Source organism: Lynx canadensis, chromosome F1, assembly GCF_007474595.2.
Source record: "Lynx canadensis isolate LIC74 chromosome F1, mLynCan4.pri.v2, whole genome shotgun sequence".
NCBI classification, from domain to species: domain Eukaryota; kingdom Metazoa; phylum Chordata; class Mammalia; order Carnivora; family Felidae; genus Lynx; species Lynx canadensis.
Genome location: NC_044319.2, coordinates 31637610 through 31659278, shown reverse-complemented (window position 1 = coordinate 31659278; position 21669 = coordinate 31637610). Strand labels below are relative to the sequence as shown.

The following is a 21669-nucleotide window of genomic DNA, read 5'->3' as shown; positions in this document are numbered from 1 at the left end:
GGGGAGGGAGCAGCAGGAGGAAAGATAGGGCCAGGTCTGTTCGGGGGAGCTGAAAGGGATCAAGCATGGCTGGAGTGCTGGGGCTGCTCTTGGAAGAGCGTTTGAGGTCAACTCTTAATTCCAGCTCTATTTTTATTTTTCTCTCCAGAGAATTAAATGCAGTCCCACTCTGCCCTGTAGATAAGGAGGTTATCAAATCTCAGGAGGTAAGAAAATCACCGCTTTGGTTTAGCAGCTCTCTGAGTGATGGAGAAATCAGTGTCCTGGGTTGAACTGGATATAGAGGTTGGAGCAGTAGAGCGGGAGAGGGGGGCCTTTCTTAGAGTCCACTTTCCTCTGGTGTGGGGTCAGGCCAAACCCTACTCCTACCACTGTTTCAGAGGCTTGTTTGGGTCTTTATTGATGCCTCTCCCCCTGCCCCCAACCAAATTTCTACTCTGCTCCCTCCTTACCCCCTTCCAACACCAGCTCCAGGTACATTAAGTTGCTTGGAGAAATTAAACATCCTGTTTCTTGGAATTCACTTTCTCCTCTAGTTAATTTCTAAAACTTCCTTTTATTATTATGTCTAACAATAGCTTTATTGAAGTATAATTCATATGCCATAACATTTACCTTTAAAGTATATGTGTTTCTTGGAAAATAATAACATAAAGTAAAGTGTACATGTTTCTTGGGTGTATACTTCGGAGTGGAATTGCTGGGTCATATGGTAATTTTGTTTAGGGCCATAATGGTAACTTTATGTGTAACATTCTGAGGAGCTTCTTCAGACGATTTTTCAAAGCAACTGCACCATTTTACCTTCCTACCAGCAGACTGTGAGATTCTAATGTCTCTAGATCCTTGCCGAAAGTTGTTAATGGCCATCATTTTGATTACAGTCTTTCTAGTGGGTACCTGTTTTGCTTTGCATTTCTCTAATGATTAATGATATTAAGCATCTTTTCATGTTTTTGTCTATTTGTGTATCTTCTGGGAGAAGTGCCTTCTCAATTTCTTTGCCCATTTTTTAGTGGATTATTGGTCTTTTATTGTCGAGTTCTAGGAGTTCTTTATATATTCTGGATACAAGGCTCCTATCGAATGTATGATTTGCAAATATTCTCCCATTCTGTGAGCTGTCTTTTCACTCTTGGTGGTATCCTTTGAAGCATGAAAGCTTTTCATTTTGATGAGGACTTACTTGTCTTCTGTTTGTTTTGGTCACTTGTTCTTTTAGTTGCATGTAAGAAACCATTACCTAACCCCTGATCATGAAGATTTTCTACCTTAAAACTTCCTTTTAAGGTGGCTCAGTCAGTTGAACATCTGACTTTGGCTCAGGTCATGATCTCACAGTCTGTGAGTCCGAGCCCCACATCAGGCTCTGTGCTGACAGCTCAGAGCCTGGAGCTGCTTCAGATTCTGTCTCCCGCTCTCTCTGCCCCTCCCCCGCTTGTGCACGTGTGCTCTCTCTCTCTCTCTCTCTCTCTCCCTCTCCCTCTCAAAAATAAATAAACATTAAAAAATTAAAAAAAAAACTTCTTTTAAGCTCAGTTTTCTTCCTCTACAATTCTGTTACAGGACGTTCAAGCATCACCTCCTCCAGGAAGCTCCCTGAGCACTGGTCTAATGTACATGCTCCTTGTCTATGCTCTTACGTTGTGTTTTCCAAAGGCCTAGTAGAGGACAGTGCCGTGCTTGTGTTTGCCTCACGCACTAGACCAGGGGTTGACATACTACAACATGAGATATGTTGAGGCAAATCCAGCCTTCCACCTGTTTTTGTCTGGCCCATGAGCTGAGAATGGTTTTCACATAAATCATTGAAAAAAATCCAAACAAGTGTACACAGGAACTCTATGCTACTTTTGCACATCTCATGAGTGTGTAAACTATTTCAAAACAAAAAAATATTTCATTAAAAAATTTTTTTAATGTTTATCTATTTTTGAGAGAGAGACAGAGACAGAGACAGAGACAGAGAGAGTGAGAGTTTGAGCGGGGGAGGGACAGAGAGAGGGAGACACAGAATCTGAAGCAGGCTCCAGGCTCAGACCTGTCAGCACAGAGCCCGACATGGGGCTCGAACTCACAAACCGCGAGATCATGACCTGAGCCAACGTCGGATGCTTAACCGACTGAGCCACCCAGAAACCCCAACAAAAAATTTATTTTAAAAGTCAAAAGAAGAATAACGTTTTGTGACATGTGAAAATTACATGAAATTTACATTTCAGTGTCCATAAATAATGTTTTATTGGAACACAGCCAAGCTCATCCATTTAAGTATTGTATGCAGCAGAATTGAATAGTTGCAAAAGAAAACATTGCATTGTGGCCTGCATAGCTGAAAATACTATCTGATCCTTTATGGAGAAAGTTTGCCAACCCCTGGTGTGTGCTGAAATAGCAAGTCCTCACAGCTTCAGTGACAGTAACTGATGACTAATACAAACTTTTATACTGTGACAGGAAGCTGAAAGCGTCACCCTCATCCACAGCCCACCTTCTGACCTTTGAGCATATGAGGTCAAGTGCACCATGAGATTCTCTTGCAGCCTACTGTGCTGAGCATTGAATTTCCTGGCCTGTATGTTCAGTGGCCTGTTGGAAATACGTATCTGAGAAAGCCTTTTCTTTTATGGTGGCGAATCTGATCTTTCCATTCCAACCACTGTCTGGAAGTTTCCACCTGACTTTTTTTTTTTTTTTTTAAATTTTTTTTTTTTTCAACGTTTATTTATTTTTGGGACAGAGAGAGACAGAGCATGAACGGGGGAGGGGCAGAGAGAGAGGGAGACACAGAATCGAAACGGGCTCCAGTCTCTGAGCCATCAGCCCAGAGCCTGACGCGGGGCTCGAACTCACGGACCGCGAGATCGTGACCTGGCTGAAGTCGGACGCTTAACCGACTGCGCCACCCAGGCGCCCCTTTTTTTTTTTTTTTTTAATGTTTATTTATTTTTGAGAGAGAGAGAGAGACAGAGTGTGAGCTGGGGAGGGGCAGAGAGGAGAGGGAGACACAGAATCTGAAGCAGGCTCCAGGCTCCCAGCTGTTAGCACAGAACCCAACATGGGGCTTGAACCCATGAACAGTGAGATCATAACCTGAGCCAAAGTTGGATGCTTAACTGACTGAGCCCCCCCAGGCGCCCCTCCACCTGACTTTTGAGATGTATCTGAAGACCAAATTAATAATAGTTTCATTCACATTGCTCTGAAGCTTTGGAGTGTATGAGACCTGTTGTGTTTCTCTTTTAGGTGTTTAAAGACAATTGCTGCAAAAGAGAAGTCCTGAACTTATATGTGTATTGCAAAAATGCTCCTTCATGTAATGCCAAGATTATTCTGGGGCGATACCAGGTGGGTGTTACTCATGAGCAATATTTGCTTTGGCTATCTTTCCAGTGGCATGTATTGAACACCTTTATATGACAGTTACTGGGCAAAGCATGATAGGGGGTTCATTGGGTTGCCCTCAGAGAATTCCTGTCTAGCAATACAGTTGGCTACAGTGCAGCACTCCAAGAGCTAAGTGTGGGTGAAGAGGTCCATCTCATATGGAATGCACGGAGGGCATACTATATGGGCTAGACCTACACTGTGGGTTAGGGGTCATTGACCCAAAAGAGAAGCTGTGGGACATGCTGAGCAAAAGGACATGCCAGTTCTGGGGAACTGTAAAAGATTTGGGGTCCCCAGGGTGGGAGCCAGGGCAGTCTGCACAAAGACACGTTTACAAGGGTCCCTGCCCCAAAGCATTGGCAGATGCTGGTGGGTGTTTCCAGCAGCTGTGGGCCCCAGCCCGTTGGTTTATGATCCAAGGCATATAACATAGAGCAGAGCAGAACTAGGATGTGATTTAAAGGGGAAGCGTTGGTGTGAGCTGCAAACACACAAGATGTAGGGGTAGCGAAGGGGAGTTTCTCTCACATGGAACTGCCCTACCTGGTTCTTCCAGCCAGCTGGGGAAGCTCGATAAATGGGAAGCTGGAAATGTGGCTGTGCCACGGCCGGCCCGTATCAGGTTTGATCACACTGTGCAGGAATAAGAAGCGGGCATCTCTAGCTTCCAGAGAATTGCTTGGGGGCTGCTGAAATTTTGCTCTCCCACCCACATCTTTTGGAACACATTTCAGGTGATTCAGCCTTTTCTCCACCTTGCCTCCGAACCCCCCGGGCACTGAGCTTATAAATGAGTAAATGATTTCCTTGTTAACCCCAGGATTTCTTTGGAGGTTCACTGAACTTCTCCTGGGTTGATAGGCCCTGGAGCAAGGCCTCTTTTCCAGCTTTGTTGTCACTAAGGCTGAAAAGGAAATGAGGCTCAAATGGACCATCCATCCATCAGCTTTTGTGACCAGATCCACACTTTCTAGAGAAGAGTGGCTGGTGTCTTTTCACCTGTTTCTTTTGTATTTCCCCTCATTCCTGCCTCCCCCCACCACCACGCTGGCTTCCAAAGGTGAGGTGAAGGTTCTCAGGCAGGAGAATCCTGATGGATGTTCACTATTCTGGTGAGAGCGGAGGGGTAGCAGCAGTGAATTTTGGAGAAGATACGGATTTCAACGGTCACTATTTGTTTCTTATTACTAAAGGTAAAGGAGAGTAGCTGTAATATTCATTTACCTCCTGTAGAAAAACTGGTTGGTTTTTCTCCTTTAGGAAGGGGGTCAGCAAAGTGTTTCTGTCAAAAGCCAGTCGGTAGATTTTTTAGGCTTTGCAGGCCATACAATCTGTGTATCAGCCACTCACCTCTTCCATTTCAGATGGAAAGCAGCCTCTGGCTGTATGTGAACAAATAAGTATGGCTGTTCTCCAGAAAAACTTTATTTACAAAAGCAAGTAACAGGCCAGATTTGCCCCACAGGCCGGAGCTTGCCAACAGTATTGTAAGGGGTCTTGCTGGGAATAACATCAATAGGGTTTTGATAACTTGTTAGCATCACAATAACTTGCAGTGATCCAAAGTGTTTATTAAGATATATCTCCTGCTGGGGGCGCCTGGATGGCTAAGTGTGTTAAGTGTCCAACTATGGCTCAGGTCATGATCTTACAGTTCCTGAGTTTGAGCCCCATGTCAGGGTCAGCTCAGATCCTGCTTCAGATCCTCTGTTTCGCTGTCTGTCTGCCCCTCCCCTACTAGCTCCCTTTTCCTTCCTCACTCTCAAAAATAAATAAACATTCAAAAAGAAAAAAAAAAAGATATACCACCTGCTTTTCAAAATTGATACCATAAAGAATACTGGAACGAACACTGTCCATGTTATTGTTGTCTCGTATTCTGATTAAGAACATTTCCTGACTAACAAGCTTGACCACTCTCAGCTTCTCTTGGGCCTGTGATTCTGGTTTTGTTTTTTTTCCCCATCTGCTTTTTTTGACCACTCTGGAACAGCTCTCTCTCCCTCCCCTTTCTTCCTTTAATCCTTTTCCTTCCTTCATGTACTTAGGATATGCCCCAGTCTTATTTGCTCTTTCCCTCCGTCCCACCTTTTGCCATCTGCCATGCAGAGATTAGTACTTGGTGCTGGCAGTGGGGATGGAGGGTGCACAGAAGAAATTAAAAATGCCCTTGCAGGACTGGTAAATTACTCAGCAAGCCTAAGGAAAGTGTTTAGGAACTACCCTGCAAATTCGGGCATGTTACTAGATGATCTGAAATAGACTCAGCTTGCTTCCTTCTTCAGCCATCTTCCCTGTCCTCCTAACTCCTACCAAACAAGGCTAGCCATCACAGCCTCCTTCTGGGCAGCCCCATCTGTGCCCTCTCCTCTGCAGCCCTGTCTGCCCAGCTGCCCCCAGTGTCCTCCCTCCCTCTCTAGGCTTCCAGCTGGCTCCCCTCCCGCCGCCCTGGTCAGCGGGGCCCACTGGCCTGTGTTATCTGTTGCAGGACCACCTCCAGCAATGCCCGTTTCAAGCCGTGCAGTGTTCTAATGAGAACTGTCAGAAGCCAGTCCTTCGGAAAGATCTGAAAGAACATTTGAGCGCATATTGCCAGTTTCGAGAGGAAAAATGCCTTTATTGCAAAAAAGATGTGATAGTAATCAATCTACAGGTAAAGAAAGAAAGAGAAAGAAAGAGACAGAGGAAGAAAGAAAGAGAAAGGAAGGAAGAAAAAGAAAGAAAGAAAAAGAAAGGAAGGAAGGAAGGAAGGAAGGAAGGAAGGAAGGAAGGAAGGAAGGAAAAGAAAGAAAGGGAAAGAAAGAAAGATTGTCTTTTATGGGACTAAATTCTACCTGAGTGGTCACAGTGAATTTATTTTTGTACAGAAATAGGTCCAAAGAATTATCTTAGAGTTCTGTAAAAAGCCGAAAACCTTGTTGGTAGGACACTACTCATTTATCATTGGTGAAAGCACTGTTTGAACACCTACTAAGTGTGATTGTGCAAGGAGCAGTGCTAGGTGCTGGGTCATGAGGAGGTGACGATATTGTGTCCTCAGGGTGCTTCAGTCCATCTGGAGTGGCAGGACGTAGGCAGAAAAAGAGAGTGTGCTGTACTTTTCACATGTACCAGAGGAGCCATACTGATGACTCACAAAGTTTGCCCTCAGTGAGTCCTGCGCCCTCTGACCTTTTGGAATAATTGGAAAATTGAATTAATTTACGTGAAGAAAGAGGCCATCTTTATTTAGTCCTTTTTGGAACTAGGCTGTACCTTCCTGTAGAGGGCAAGCCACATAACACAGATCCCCAGAGACCTATGCATAAACCCTGTGAGGCCACAGTAGGGAACCCTGGGAAGCACAGTTTGGCTCTGTTTCATCACACTTTCTCTGTTTCAGAATCATGAGGAAAACTTGTGTCCTGAGTACCCAGTATCTTGTCCTAACAAGTGTTTGCAGATGATTCCAAGATCTGAGGTAACTGTAAATGATTCTCTTAGATTTTACGTAAGGTAAAGTTTTAGTAACCAACGTGGTATGTGTTTGATAAAATCCCACAGGCAGAAGCCCAAGGTTTAAATAACCCCACGACAGCCATATCTCTGTGTTCCCTTCCCTTTTCCCTGAGAATTCTTCTCGGTTTTTACCACAGCTCTCCTTCTGCCAGGCCTCAGCATGGCTTTTCCCGTTCTGTTCCCTCCCTTTTTCCCAAGCCACCCTTGGTCCCCTGCACGCTGCAGTTCTATCAGGCAGTTGGAGAATTGGTGATGAATTTCTGTGGCGTGAGGCTGTCTGTTTCGTAGGTGGATGAACACCTCGCTGTGTGTCCTGAAGCTGAACAAGACTGTCCTTTTAAGCACTATGGCTGTACTGTAAAGGTATGGAATGCCGGTTTGTTTCTGCCCCTGCCTTCTACTGTATCGTTTATTTGGCGGGCTTATTTCACTCTTTGATTCCATTCAGGATGCAGAAGGACATTCACTTCGGAGAACTTTTAGACTGGCCATTTCAGTCAGGGTTCTCCAATGAAACAGAACCAATGGGAGATACATACCTACATATACATATAGAGACTTATTTTAAGAAATTAGCCTATGTGACTGTGGGAACTGGTGAATCTGATTATTTGCAGAGCAGACCAACACTGTGGAAACTCAGGCTGGAGTTTCTATGTTGCAGTCTTAAGGAGAAGTGCTTCTTTTTTTTTTTTTTTAACGTTTATTTATTTTTGAGACAGAAAGAGAGAGAGAGACAGAGCATGAACGGGGGAGGGGCAGAGAGAGAGGGAGACACAGAATCGGAAGCAGGCTCTAGGCTCTGAGCCCAGAGCCCGACGCAGGGCTTGAACTCATGGACCTCGAGATCGTGACCTGAGCTGAAGTCGGACGCTTAACCGACTGAGCCAGCCAGGCGCCCCGAGGAGAAGTGCTTCTTGAGGAAACCTTATTCTTTGCTCTTAAAAGGTGGTTGGATGAGGACTTCCCACATTACGTAGAGTAATCTGCTTTACTTAAAGTCAACTGATTTGTAAATGTTAATCTCAGCTACAAAAGTTCCTCACAGTAACATCTAGATTAGTTTTGACCAAACAACTGGGCACCGTAGCCTAGCCAAGCTGACACATAAAATTAACCATCATGGTAATTATTTCTAATTCAGACTCCACTGCCTCTACCAGATTTTGAGACTTTCTGGAGTCATCCTTCTGATGATTATAAATCTTGGTTTTATGGTACCCCTTCTATTACCACATATTTTGAGATGGAATTGATTTGAAATCATGTTTTAAAATGTATTGGGGCACCTGGATGGCTCAGTCGGTTAAGTGTCCGACTTCGGCTCAGGTCATGATCTCGCATTTCATGAGTTCGAGCCCCACATCGGGCTCTGTGCTGACAGCTCAGAGCCTGGAGCCTGCTTTGGATTCTGTGTCTCCCCCTCTCTCTGCCCCTCCCCTGCTTGTGCTATCTCTCAAAAAATGAATAAATGTTAAAAAAATATATTTTTTAAATAAAAAAATAAAATGTATTTTATTACCTGTTAAACACCTTTAAAAATGTTATTTAATAAATTTATAAAATATACAAAGAAAAGAAAGTTTGCTTTCTACCTCATTTTAACAGATTCTTGATGGATCAAACTTTTAGGCATTAAGATATACCATGCACTGTATTGCTTCATACTTTGTGTACATCTAAAATTACTCCAAATTAAAAGTTTATTTTAGGGGCACCTGGGTGGCTCACTCGGTTGAGCACCCGACTCTTGGTTTTGACTCAGGTCATGGTCTCATGGTCTTGTGGGTTCAAGCCCTGCATGGAGCCTCGCACTGACAACACAGAGTCTGCTTGGGACTCTCTCTCTTTCTCTCTCTCTGCCCCTCCCCCACCCACTCTGTCTCTCAAAATAAGTAAATAAACTTTTAAAAAAGTTTATTTTAAAAATCATAAAAAATACTAGAAGAAAAGGTGAGTGGATTTTTTTATTCTTGATATAAAAGTCTTTCTTAGATGACTAACACAAAACCAGGAGCTATAATTTTGATGTTTAACCACAAATATTTTAAACTTTTATATGATTTTTAAAAATACCATAAATAAAATCAAATGGCAAACCACAAACTGGAAGTAAATATTTACAACATATGACAAGACAAAAAAGGATATTTTCCTTAATATATTAAGAATCATTACAGTAGGCATAGGAATATATGAGTAGTTTCAGAAAAAAATTCAATTGACTAACAGATGTAAGAAAAGACACTCAATCTCACTCCTAAATGTATATTATAACAAGAAATATAACTTTCACCATCAAATTGACAAAGATTAAAACAACTTACAATATCCCAGCTTTTTCTGAGGATAGTTTAGTTATATCTATGAAAAGTGAGGGGCACTTGGCTACCTTAGTTGGTAGAGTATGTGACTCTTGATCTCACGGTTGTGAGTTCAAGCCCCACGTTGGACATAGAACTTACTTCTTTTCTTTTCTTTTCTTTTCTTTTCTTTTCTTTTCTTTTCTTTTCTTTTCTCTTTTCTTTTCTTTTTTGAGAGAGAGAGAGAGAGGGTGCAAGTGAGCAAAAGGTAGAGAGAGAGAGAGAAGCAGGGGTCACCCAAAGCGGGGCATGAGCTCACCTGACGTGGGACTTGAACTCATGAACCATGAGATAATGACCTGAGTGGAAGTCAGATGCTTAACAACTGAGCCATCCAGGCACCCAGAGCTTAGTTTAAAAAAAATAAAATACAGGAGCACCTAGGTGGCTCAGTCAGTAAAGCGTCCGACTTCCACTCAGGTTATGATCTCATGGTTTGTGAGTTCGAGCCCCGCGTTGGGCTCTGTGCTGACAGCTCAGAGCCTGGAGCCTGCTTCAGATTCTGTGCCTTCCCCTCTCTCTGCCCCTCCCATGCTCATGCTCTGTCTCTGTCTCTCAATAATAAATAAATGTTAAAAAAAATTTTTTTAATAAAAAAATACAATACAATAAAATAAATTTTTTGTTAAAAAAAAACAGTGAGCCCATACAGTGGCCTTGTAATTCTATTGCTAGGAATTTATCTCAGAAATTCTTTCATAAGTATGCAATGATTACACGCATATACAAACCCTCACACGAAGCTGTTTATGTAGCAAAAGACAACAAAAAACTAAAAACCTCTAAGTCCATCACTAAAGTACTGGCTATATAATTTTTATTATATATTATAATATATTATTTATATTTTGGAATACCATGCATCTGATAAAAAGAATGAGGTATGTATTTTTAAAAATTAAATATGGTTATGATCTCATTGAGTTAAAAATGTGTATATATCTTCACTGACTCTGGTGAGTGAGAGACTTAGCAAATTGGATGCGGTGCTGGAAAGAAGAGGACTTTTGCTTTTCATTCTATATCTTGCTGTATTGTTTCACATGAGCATCCATTTCTCTTTTTTTTAATTTTATTAAAAAAATTTTTTTAATACGAAATTTATTGTCAAATTGGTTTCCATACAACACCCAGTACTCATCCCAACAGGTGCCCTCCTCAATGCCCATCACCCGCCCTCTCCTCCCTCCCACCCCCCATCAACCCTCAGTTTGTTCTCAGTTTTTAAGAGTCTCATATTTTGGCTCCCTCCCTCTCTAACCCCCCCTTTTTTTTCCTTCCCCTCCCCCATGGTCTTCTGTTAAGTTTCTCAGGACCCACATAAGAATTAAAACATACGGTGTACGTCTTTCTCAGTATGACTTATTTCACTTAGCATAACACTCTCCAGTTCCATCCACGTTGCTACAAAAGGCCATATTTCATTCTTTCTCATTGCCATGTAGTATTTTGTTTTAACGTTTATTCATTTTTGAGAGACAGAGAGAGACATATCATGAGAAGGGAAGGGGAAGAGAGAGGGAGACACAGAATCTGAAACAGGCTCTAGGTTCTGAGCTGTCAGCACAGAGCCTGACGCGGGGCTCGAACTCACGGACTGTGAGATCATGACCTGAGCTGAAGTCAGATGCCCAACTGACTGAGCCACCCAGGTGCCCCTACATTTCTCTTATCTTAAGAACCTATTTTTAAAAATGCATATTGTGGGAACCTTTAAAAAAAAATCATCGGAGTCCACAGATTTTCACATATCAAACCAGTGACAGTCTTGGCTACAAAAAGGATAAGGTTTACCTTTTTAGTGCATGAAATATGGCATTGCTTTCCAGCTCTGAAAGGAATCTTCCTAATAGTTAGGCCTAAACTCCCAGTTGGGCTGTAGTCTAGACCTTCCAGGATGAAAAGGAAGAAAAGGAGGAGGAAAGGTATTCTCTGGAAAAGGGGCCAATCCTAAACTGAAGGAAAATTGTTGATAAATGTATGCTTTGGTCCACAGATCACCCAGAACATCTACCATTTGCTTTTACTAGTAATATAGGCAGTTTGCAATTCGGTATTTTAATAATCAGGGAAGAAGTAACCCTTTATTCTTATAAACCTGTTATTTGATTTTGAGGGCAACAAATTTGCCTGGGCTGAAATTACAATCAGGTTGCATGCCTGTGGCCTTTGATAGAAGACAGCATGAAAATGTGTGCTTGGTAGGAGAGAGAACTAACCTAGGCTTGAAACTGATCTGAAGCTAACCCGCCAAAGAGATAGGTTTTGTGTGGGAATAGTTGACAGAGGATAACTACACTTGACCCACGGTCACACATTCCCAGCACAAGGAAGGAAATCCGCATTGAAATTTTGACAGTGGCCCGATTCTCTGTTTCTGTAAGTTTAAAATTGTCTCATGGGCACTGTAGAATCCTGTGGCTGGGAAAGGGACCTGGAGGGGCTGTTTCTTCTGCAACTCAGCTTCAGACAAGCAAGCAAAATTGTTAAGGTCTGCTTTAGCAGAATATCTCGCCACCACCTTCATGTTTGGAGCTTTTCAGCAGCCTGACTTCCTTTCCTCTTCACATTGAAGGATAAACGGGGGAACCTGCTGGAGCATGAGCATTCAGCCTTACGGGACCACATGCTTCTGGTTTTAGAAAAGAACTTCCAGTTAGAAGAGCAGGTAAATATTCAAGAATTCAGATATAAGGGAGGCATCACAACCACTGGGGCTGGTAATCGTTGGCTTTTTATAGTCTCCTCTGTTTGAGTACATGTCTACTGGAGGTAGATGGTTTTCTACTAAGTGGCCAGGCAGACCCATAGGATTATAGAATATTAGAACTGGAAGGTGCCTTTGAGATCTCTGGACCCAACCCTTTCATTCAGCAGATGAAATAACTAAGCTCAAAGAAATTTTGATGTGTTTGTAACTTGTAAGTGGTAGAATTTACTCTCAAACCCATGTCCCCTGATTCTTAGTCTAGAAATACCACACTGTCTCTGCAGCCTATCCACACGCCTTTTGGTTAATATCTGGCACCTAGTAGATGACTAGCAGGTGCTTGATGTTTTTTAATTAGACCAATCTTACCATGAAGCAATAGTTAACTATCTGTTCTAGGCATTTTGGGTTTTATATATTTTGTAGTAAGTCTTAACTCCTGCCTATGAAAAGCTTTGCAGCCTGATAAATGCATACATACATATGTTTTTCACTGAGTTGTGATTACCAAGTGAAATTATGTGTGCAAATGCCTGCCACAGTCCCTGGAATATTCATAATGGACTCCAAATGCTGATTCTATTGAGTAATTATTATAAAAGTTAATTATTTTGTTAGAACATCTCAGAGGATCAGACTTCTCAAGCCCATGTCAGGAAGAGAGGGAGCTGAATTCTATTATTGCCAATTAGTTTATGGTGTCTAATTCCATATTAAAGTAGGTATGTGAGTTCCAAGGTCAGACCCTGGAGAAAAGTGCGAAGACCACTCAGACCGTGACTTTGGTAGAGGGCACACTGCCTGATAACCATTCCTAAGTTCTTTCTGTACCACTTGCCTCATCCATCCATCCATCCATCCATCCATCCACTCATTCAACAAACACCTGCCATACATCAGCTATGAGGTGCGTTGCTAGGGGCTCTGAGTCAAGAAACACACAGCTTCTGCCCTTGAAGGACTCACAACGCAAAAATGCAAATAGATAAGTTGCCGTGCCATAGGATATGCTGTTACTCAGTCCGGGGTACAGAGGCTGCAGCAGTTTGCTCTGTGGGATTTGGGGAAAGCTCTTCAAGGTAGCACATCCGAGCTTCATTTTGAAGGAAGAAAAGATTTGTCAACTTAAATGTTGTGGGGAAAGAACGTTCCAGAAAAGGAAAGCTTGTGCCAAGACCAGGAGTTATGAGAGAGGCTGATGGTTCAGGGAACTGGGGTTTTGGGGTGGTGAGGCTCCTGAACATGAGCCAGAAAGAGCTGGAGACTGGTGTGCTGGGTGCAGATTGCAGTGGCCGTCCATGTAAGCTAAGAGGTTGCAGATACTGTACATTCAATTATTATTTTTTATTCATTCATATCTGCTTTGTTTCAGAAAGGATTTAAGGGCCAAAGTTTGAACTAATGTTTGTCAGTAATAGGGGAGCTAATGGAGGTTTCGAGATAAGAAAATACAAGTTTCCCACACAATGGGAAACAGAGCAATCCTATGGAACCTTTCATAAGCCAATGTCGTGTAAAGCAAAGAAGCAACTACCATTTCATAAAAGCGAAGATCCTCTTTGATTTCTTTCGGTTAGTGAAACAGGCACTAACGCAGGTCTTTCATGAAAGCAAAGTGGCGTGAAGCAAAGTTTTGGATGGTGGGGGCAGGCGAAGACCACTACTTGGCTGGCTAATTGTTTGGCTTTAAACAGTAAGATAGCTGGTGGTAGCACAGAAGATGGATAGAGGGAGAGGAGAGCATGAGGACAGGGGGACCAGGCAGAAGGATGTTGTCATGAACTAGGCAATGTAGCAGTAGAGCCTGGCAATTGAACAGTGAGGGCTCTGGAGCCAGAATGCCTGGTTTTGAGACCTGGCCCCACACTTGCCGTATGAGTTTGGACAAGCTACTTAACTCCGCTCTTCCCCAATTTCCTCATTCATAAAATGGGGTTGTTGGAAGAGTTAAATGAGCTAATATATTTAAGCTCTTAGCACAGTGGCAATGTAATAAGCAGTTCAGTACTAGGTGAAGGCAAGATACTGGAAGTGATGGTGCTGGTGGCTCAGCCAAGGCTGTGTCTGGGGATGGGAAGGGCATTGAGAGACACTCCAAGGTCACAATGGCAAGCTGTAAGTTTAGAAGGTGGAGAACATGGAATTATTATCTGAGATGGACACTGCAGGACAAGTAGAGGTAAGGTGGAGGGAGAAGACACTTATCAGGGAGATATGTCTACCATGTAGGTGGAAATCAGCTCTCAGGATCTAAATGGAAGATTCTGGGGCCAGAGAGCAGATGGTTGTTGCAACCATTTGTTCATTTATAAAACACATATCCAATGCCCTCTGTGTGCCAGGCACTGTGCAAGGCTTTGGGGATGAAGAAATAAGGGAGATGTAGCCTCAATAGTTTAGTGGAGGAAAAGACCAAAACAACCCAAAAAAGCAATAAGAGTAATGAAGGTAAGTTAAATGCTAGAGTGTAGTCAGGGGGTCTTAGAACTTGAGAGATGACCTAGGTAGGTGATACTAGTGAAGAAGTGTTTCTGAGAGAAAGTGTCCTTGAGTAGAGGCTTAAAAAGTGGTAGTTTCTAGATGGAGGAGGAAGTGTGTGAGAGACCAGGACTCGATGGACAATAGAAGTGTGTAGGCTTGCAGGGCAGGGCACAGGTGGGATGGGAATAGGCAGCAGGCTGAGAAAGTAGCCAGGGGCAGATCATGTAGGACCCTGTAGGGTCTGTAAAAGAAGGCCACTAAGGATGGTTAAGGTGGTGGGGGGGGGGGGGGGGTGACAAGACCGATTTGTCTCTGGTTACAGCATGAAGGATGAATTGGAGAAAAACAAGTGTAAAGAAAGGGAGAGCATCATTCGTTCATACTAAAAATATTTATCAAATACCTGCTGATGCCAGGCACCAGACCAGTTGCCAAGGTTACAGCAGACTGTGGGACATGCGTCCCAATTCCCATAGAGCTTCCCATCTGGCGGGAGTGCGAGGGATGGTGTAGGACCAGGTGGGAAGCTATTGTAGCAGCCCAGGTGAGAAATAAGGCTACAGTGAGTGTGAAACGAAATGAGATGAAATGAGAAGTAGATACAAGAATCGTTTGTTTTGTTGTGTGTCGGGAGTTTAAAGTTGGTAAGTATTGCTGATTGAATGGATGAGGCGATAGGAGGAGGGTTGTCTAGGCTCACAGGAAAGCTTTTGGTTATTTCCCTGAAATAATTACAGATTCTAAGAGCATATCATGTTTTGCCTACCACTTGCTAAGCTAGCTGTCTGCTGGGCAGGTCACTTAAACTCTCTACCTCTGTTTCCTTATCTATAAAACGGAACTGATCATCATACCCAACTCATAGGGTTTTTTGAGAATTAAGAGAGCTAATGAATACAAGGGTATGACAGACATTCAGCAAATGTCAGCTATTACTATTGATACTGTGCAGATAGCATCTGCTGTGCTGTGATGATCAGTACTGTGTGGTTGTTTAATAAGTGCATTCTGAATGAATGAAGAGAACTAGTTCAGTAAATTTTGTCAAGTGATGTCACTATCATTAGATGAACCATCATAGCTGGTTAAGCTATGAAAAAGACTGATGAGAAATCTGTGGACCTGGTTTTTTTGAAGCACCTACAAATATTATATAGAAATCTACCTGTAAATATTTTCCTAGAAATACATGTATGTATTTTTCTTTTTTTTAATTTAATTTATTTATTTATTGAAATTTATTTAAATTCAAGTTAGTTAACATATAGTGTAGTAATGCTTTCAGGAGTAGAATTTAGTGACTCATTACTTACATGTATATTTATTTTTCTAGAAACACTTTCTTACTGCAATATTTTTCTAGACTTGTATTGAAATTATTTTAACTTGTATACATACACTTAAATGATCTCATTCCCATTTCTGTTATTAGATTTCTGATTTATATAAGAGCCTAGAACAGAAAGAAAGTAAAATCCAGCAGTTAGCAGAAACAGTAAAGAAATTCGAAAAGGAGTTCAAGCAGTTTGCACAGCTACTCGGCAAAAATGGAAGCTTCCTCTCAAACATCCAGGTGAGAAATGGCCTCTCTATTCATAGCCAAGATTTGGCCTTCAATTGGCAGTCAGGGTTTTTCTTATAACTTCTTAAGTGGAGATAATTTCAAATGTAAAGAAAAGCTGTAAGAATAAGATAGTGCTTAAAAATACCCATGTATTCTTGGGGTGCCTGGGTGGCTCAGTCAGTCTTGGGGTGCCTGGGTGGCTTAAGTGTCAGACTTCGGCTCAGGACATGATCTCATAGTTGGTGAGTTTGAGCCCCATATTGGGTTCTCTGCTGTCAGCATGGAGCCTGCTTTGGATCCTCTGCCCCTCCCCTGCTTGTGCACATGCTCTCTCTCTCTCTCTGTCTCTCTCTCAAAAAAAAAAAAAAAAAAAAAAAAATCTGTGCATTCTCCGCTCAAATTCACCCATTGTTAGTATTTTGTCCCATATCTCTCTACATCTCTGTTGCTGTATGTGTATGTACTTTCTGAAGCATTTGAGAGTAAGCTGTATATATTATGGCCCTGTACCTGTACACACTAAACTATGTATTTCATAAGAATAAAGATCTTCTTTTACATAACCCCAGTACATTTAACAATGTCAGTAAGTTAACTAATATAATTATGTAATTATAATATTATATTTATTTATGTTATATTTAATTATAATAATATAACTAAGGTATTAACAGAATTGACATAATACTTTATATAATTTATGGCAATTAGGGTTATAATTGATGTTGGGCCAATATTAGTTCCTTTATGTAAGATTCATTGAGTGTATCCATAGTCAACAAAGTGAAATATTAATTCCCTTGGGAAAAAAAATGCTTTATTTATTTAAAAAAATTTTTTTAATGTTTATTTTTGAGAGAGCAACAGCATGAGCAGGGGAGGAGCAGAGAGAGAGGGAGACACAGAATCTGAAGCAGGCTCCAGGCTGTGAACTGTCAGCACAGAACCTGATGCAAGGCTCAAACTCATGAGCTGTGAGATCATGACCTGAGCCAAAGTCGGACTCTTAACCCACTGGGCCACCCAGGTGCCCTGGGAATAAAATGCTTTAAACACTAAAATATATCAAAAATTACTTGCAAATCATGAATGTTAAGTAACCATAAACAAATTTCTAATGAATAGTATCTTTACTGTAGTTATAAAATTTATGGTAAAAAAAATTTTAATGTTTATTTTTGAGAGAGAAGGACGGTATGAGTGGGGCAAGGGCAGAGAGAAGGAGAGAGAGAGAGAGAGAGAGAGAGAGATCGAGAGAGAGAGAGAGAGAGAGAGAGAGAATCCCAAGCAGGCTCTGCACTGTCATCATGTCAGCCTGATCGGGGGAGGGGGGATATGCTTTGATTTCACGAACCTCGAGATCATGACCTGAGCCGAAGTTGGACGCTCAGCCGACTAAGCCACTTGGGCGCCCCTGTGGTGAAAAGGATTTTAAGACCTGTGGTATGGGTAGCAGTTTTGAAATGTGGACTATCCCAGAAAAATGCAGGCCATGTAATTTCCCCATACTTTGTCAGCATACTGTGTGTGTGTGTGTGTGTGTGTGTGTGTGTGTGTGTGTGTGTAGAAAAAAAGGAAATCTTTATTTGTTATTATCTCAATTCTGACCTTTTTCTAACACAAAACCAGTCAGAGTTAAGGTCCTGAGGGGCAAGTGTGGAAGAGAAGTATGGGTCTAGTTTTATTTACTCTCTTCTACCCAGGCAGAGAATCTAAAGTTCAAGCCTTACCTCATTGCACTTCTGGACCACTTGTAGGGCTCAGGCCAGAACGGATGGGTCTATTTCCAGCTCATTCTCTGCCTTCTAACAGAGCAGGCGTGGATCAGAATAGCCTCTGAGAAGGAAGTGATTAAGGCAAGAGGAGAGACAACAGGAGAACAAAGATATAAAGATAGGTTAGAGCACCAAATGGATAGAAATTGAGGGAGGAGTAGAAGTCAGATGAAGAGAAGTTCAAAAATTTGGAACAGGAGCTGTGACCGGAAGGAGGAGGAAGATACTAGGTAGTTCATCTCTCTGTGAACCTCACTGAATTTTCTCTTCCAGACTGTGCATTTTTCATTGCATTAATTGATTAATTAAATGTGAAATGTTTGGGTTGAAAAAATTCAATATCAATGAATTACTAAGATATTAACTTTTTTTTCTTTTTTACATTATGATCCATGTTGTACTGAAAGGCTCTTGCCAGTCTCATTGACAAGTCCGCTTGGCTAGAAGCTCAAGTGCGTCAGTTATTACAAGTGGCCAACCAGCAACAAAATAAATTTGATCTGAGGCCTTTGGTGGAAGCGATTGATACAGTGAAGCAGAAAATTACTCTGCTAGAAACCAATGATCAGAGACTAGGTATGGCACGTATTTTACTTCTCTTTGGATGACTCTGTTGTCTGCATATGTTTCTGGAACAAGCAAACACCTGGCCAGATGGAGAGTCGCAGCTGTCCAGGATAAACAATGGTCGAATCTGGTATTTGTGAAACAGAGCAGCATGAGATTCTGGCCACTCGGGGGAAAATGATGGACGGCGATGAGCAGGGGCTGGAACAGGCAAAGGGTAGAAATGGGCCAGGAAATTCCAAACACAGGGAGTGGTGGTTTTTAAGAAGAGTGGAAAATAATGAAAAAACTAAGGGAGAGATGTGGTGGAAACATTGTTTGAAGTATAGGAAAATCTGAAAGGGTTTGGCTATTTAAAAGCATCCCAGTTATTAAATAATGGGCCTCACCATGCTAATGCACATGAGTCAAATGCTGTGTGTCTTCTATATGCTTTGGTGAGCTTCAGTTCAAGAGTATGTATTTGGGTTTCCTTGGTGCTACTTTTGCCAAGACATGAGAGTCACTGAGTTAATTATTCATATAAATGATCCATTGGTGGACATTGAGTTCAGTTCATCTTTAGGATGTCAGAATTTTATTTTTCTCTTCAGATAACACAATTCCATTTTGGGCAAATTCTAAAGACAACTTTAAGGCCTATGGAATCTTTTTTTGTCTTTCTTTCTTTGCAGTTGTTTTGGAAGGGGAGACTAACAAACATGATGCCCACATTAATATTCATAAAGCACAGCTGAATAAAAACGAAGAGCGATTTAAACTGCTAGAAGGTGCCTGCTATAATGGAAAGCTCATCTGGAAGGTGACAGACTATAAGACGAAGAAGAGGGAGGCACTCGATGGGCACACGGTGTCCATCTTCAGCCAGCCCTTCTACACCAGCCGGTGCGGCTACCGGCTCTGTGCTAGAGCATACCTAAACGGGGATGGGTCCGGGAAGGGGACACACCTGTCACTGTACTTCGTGGTGATGCGAGGGGAGTTTGACTCACTGTTGCAGTGGCCATTCAGGCAGAGGGTGACCCTGATGCTTTTGGACCAGAGTGGCAAAAAGAACCACATTATGGAGACCTTCAAGGCTGACCCCAATAGCAGTAGCTTTAAAAGACCTGATGGAGAGATGAACATTGCGTCTGGCTGCCCCCGCTTCGTGGCTCATTCCACTTTGGAGAGCGCCAAGAACACCTACATTAAAGATGACACCGTGTTCCTGAAAGTGGCCGTGGATTTAACTGACCTAGAGGATCTCTAGTCCCTGTTTCTGGGGGTGATGAAGGACTTGTTGGGTCCAGAACCATGGAGGAGGACACCTGTGATTATCATACGGACTGACATTGAACTTAGTACACATTTGTATTTGGCTTCTTGCCACTTGGTGTTTGAAGGCAGTTTGAAACTTCTCAAGTGCTATCTTCTTTTTACATTTTACTCTATCCCAGTTTGAAACTTAAAACCTTAGAATATTCTCTCATTATTTATATTTTTATATTTCTTGAAAGATGTTAAGTTTCTTGAAAGCGAGGTCTGGGGCATATCTGTTTTACTGGTGCTTAGCATAGCGTCTCATGGTAGGCACTATGTGAAATGTTACTGAGGACACAGAGGAAGAATTGAAAATGCTTTGGTATTTTATTATTTGGCCTGCTGATTCTAGACCTGACCATAAGCCTGCAAAAGCCATCTTCCAGGGTAGACTACTCCAGTTAAGTAGTTGGGTGATGTACTTTCAAAGACCACAAGCCCAGTTTGGACCAGACTTTATTTGGTCAAATACAAAATTTGTGGAAATTACTACACCTCTAAATATTTTCATTAAAAATTACCAGTAGTCACCAAGTACAGTTTTGCAAGGCTGTGTTAGAACTGGTGAATAGAGGAAGCATTTTCATTCTTCCTGTTGAAGTAAACAGAAAGTCCTGCACTGTGTGTGTGTGTGTGTGTGTGTGTGTGTGTGTGTGTGCAGAGAGAGAGAGAGGGAGAGATAGTTTATACATATATATGGAGATATAGTCCTCCAACGAAAGCTCATATTTTATTAGGTACAACCATGTGAAAAAAAGCTGTTTTCATAGGTCAGAAAAGGTCAAGTATTAACAGTTTCATAAGGTTCAATTTAGTAGATATGTATGTACATGTATATGTATGTATACACCTAGTTTAAAAGTATGTTGGTAATAATAGTAAGTTACTGTGAGGATGGGTAGCATTTAGTACATGATGGAGAAAAATGTCATAAATGGATAAGAGGAATTTAAACCTAGGGAGAACACCATTATTATTCCTATGGTGTCAGAAGTATTCTCATCCCAAACTGATTACTAAAAGCAGTATCTCCTATTCTTTTTGAAAGAACTTCTGAATTCATAAACTGATATGAAAATGGGCATTTATATAAACCTGTGACTTTTCTTGTTGAAGTTGTGAGTACTTTGTGAGGAACAGAAATGATTCTATTCTTAAGCATCTGTCTGTGTGGGTCTATCTACGAGGGTGTGTGTACCAGTCAAGTGAATCCCAGTTTTCCTGAGCCCTCCTTTGTTGTTATGCAACTCAGTGTTTCCTGACATTCAAGCCAACTCCCTTGAGTGTGTGGGGATAAAGTGCCCTGGGCTGAGGGCCACTTAATGCAGCTTACCCGAGTGAGGACCTTATAGCTTTTGAGCAGTCGATCTGATAAAATAAACATGATTTTTATACCAGTGGCTTCTGGAATAATTGAGACTTTCTTAATCTCTTCTCTGAAAAATTTCAAGATGCTAAAGACTCATCTTGCAGAAATCATCCCAAAGACTTAAACTTAAAGAAATAAGTTCACAATGGAAACATACGAAAGAACAACACTGTAGCTGCTGGTGAACTCTGGCACAATTGATGGTCAACAGATTGACCTCACACACACTCAGGAAGTATTTCTGTAGATCACACAGCCAGACCCACTGGTTCTGTGTGTTTGTTTTCAATGTTCCTAATCCAGTCCAAGTCCTTGGGAGTAGAAGACCATATTGTTGTAATTAGTTTTAAGTGGGTATGAAAAACATTTTAAAGTGAATTTATCAAAATACTGGTTTTGTGTTCTAACCAGCTTCTCTACATAAAAAGCTTCAATCAGGGCATGGTTTGCTTATGAGTTCAGAGTCCCTTCATCATTGAAACAGTGATCATGAAACAAGGTATTACAGAGTAAAAAGGACTCTTTCTCAAAAATAAGAGTTGTGATTTTTGTTTTATAGAAGTGGATCCATGTAAACGGTTTTTCCTCTTTTACGATCTGAGCAGTTATTTTTATTCTATGTCAGAAATATTTAAAGATTTTATTTTTTA

The 21669-nt window shown here is 41.7% G+C and overlaps 1 protein-coding gene across 2 annotated transcripts in view; it reads left to right on the top strand.

Moving 5' to 3' along the window:
• TRAF5 (TNF receptor associated factor 5) overlaps nt 1–21047 on the top strand; it is a 51176-nt gene extending 30129 nt beyond the window's left edge. Inside the window, exons 3-12 of one of the 2 annotated variants that reach the window (XR_003965936.1) lie at nt 149–206; nt 3247–3348; nt 5879–6043; nt 6773–6850; nt 7177–7251; nt 11827–11919; nt 15875–16015; nt 18189–18357; nt 19023–19908; nt 19944–21047. Coding sequence is in view for 1 of the 2 variants with exons in the window: in XM_030302624.1 (XP_030158484.1) it covers nt 149–206; nt 3247–3348; nt 5879–6043; nt 6773–6850; nt 7177–7251; nt 11827–11919; nt 15875–16015; nt 18189–18357; nt 19023–19600 (1459 nt within the window). In the remaining variant the exon portion in view is untranslated. Of the gene's footprint in view, nt 1–148; nt 207–3246; nt 3349–5878; nt 6044–6772; nt 6851–7176; nt 7252–11826; nt 11920–15874; nt 16016–18188; nt 18358–19022 lie in introns of both variants that reach the window. The other variant, XM_030302624.1, reaches the window with a different exon arrangement.
• Nucleotides 21048–21669: the final 622 nt, after the last annotated feature.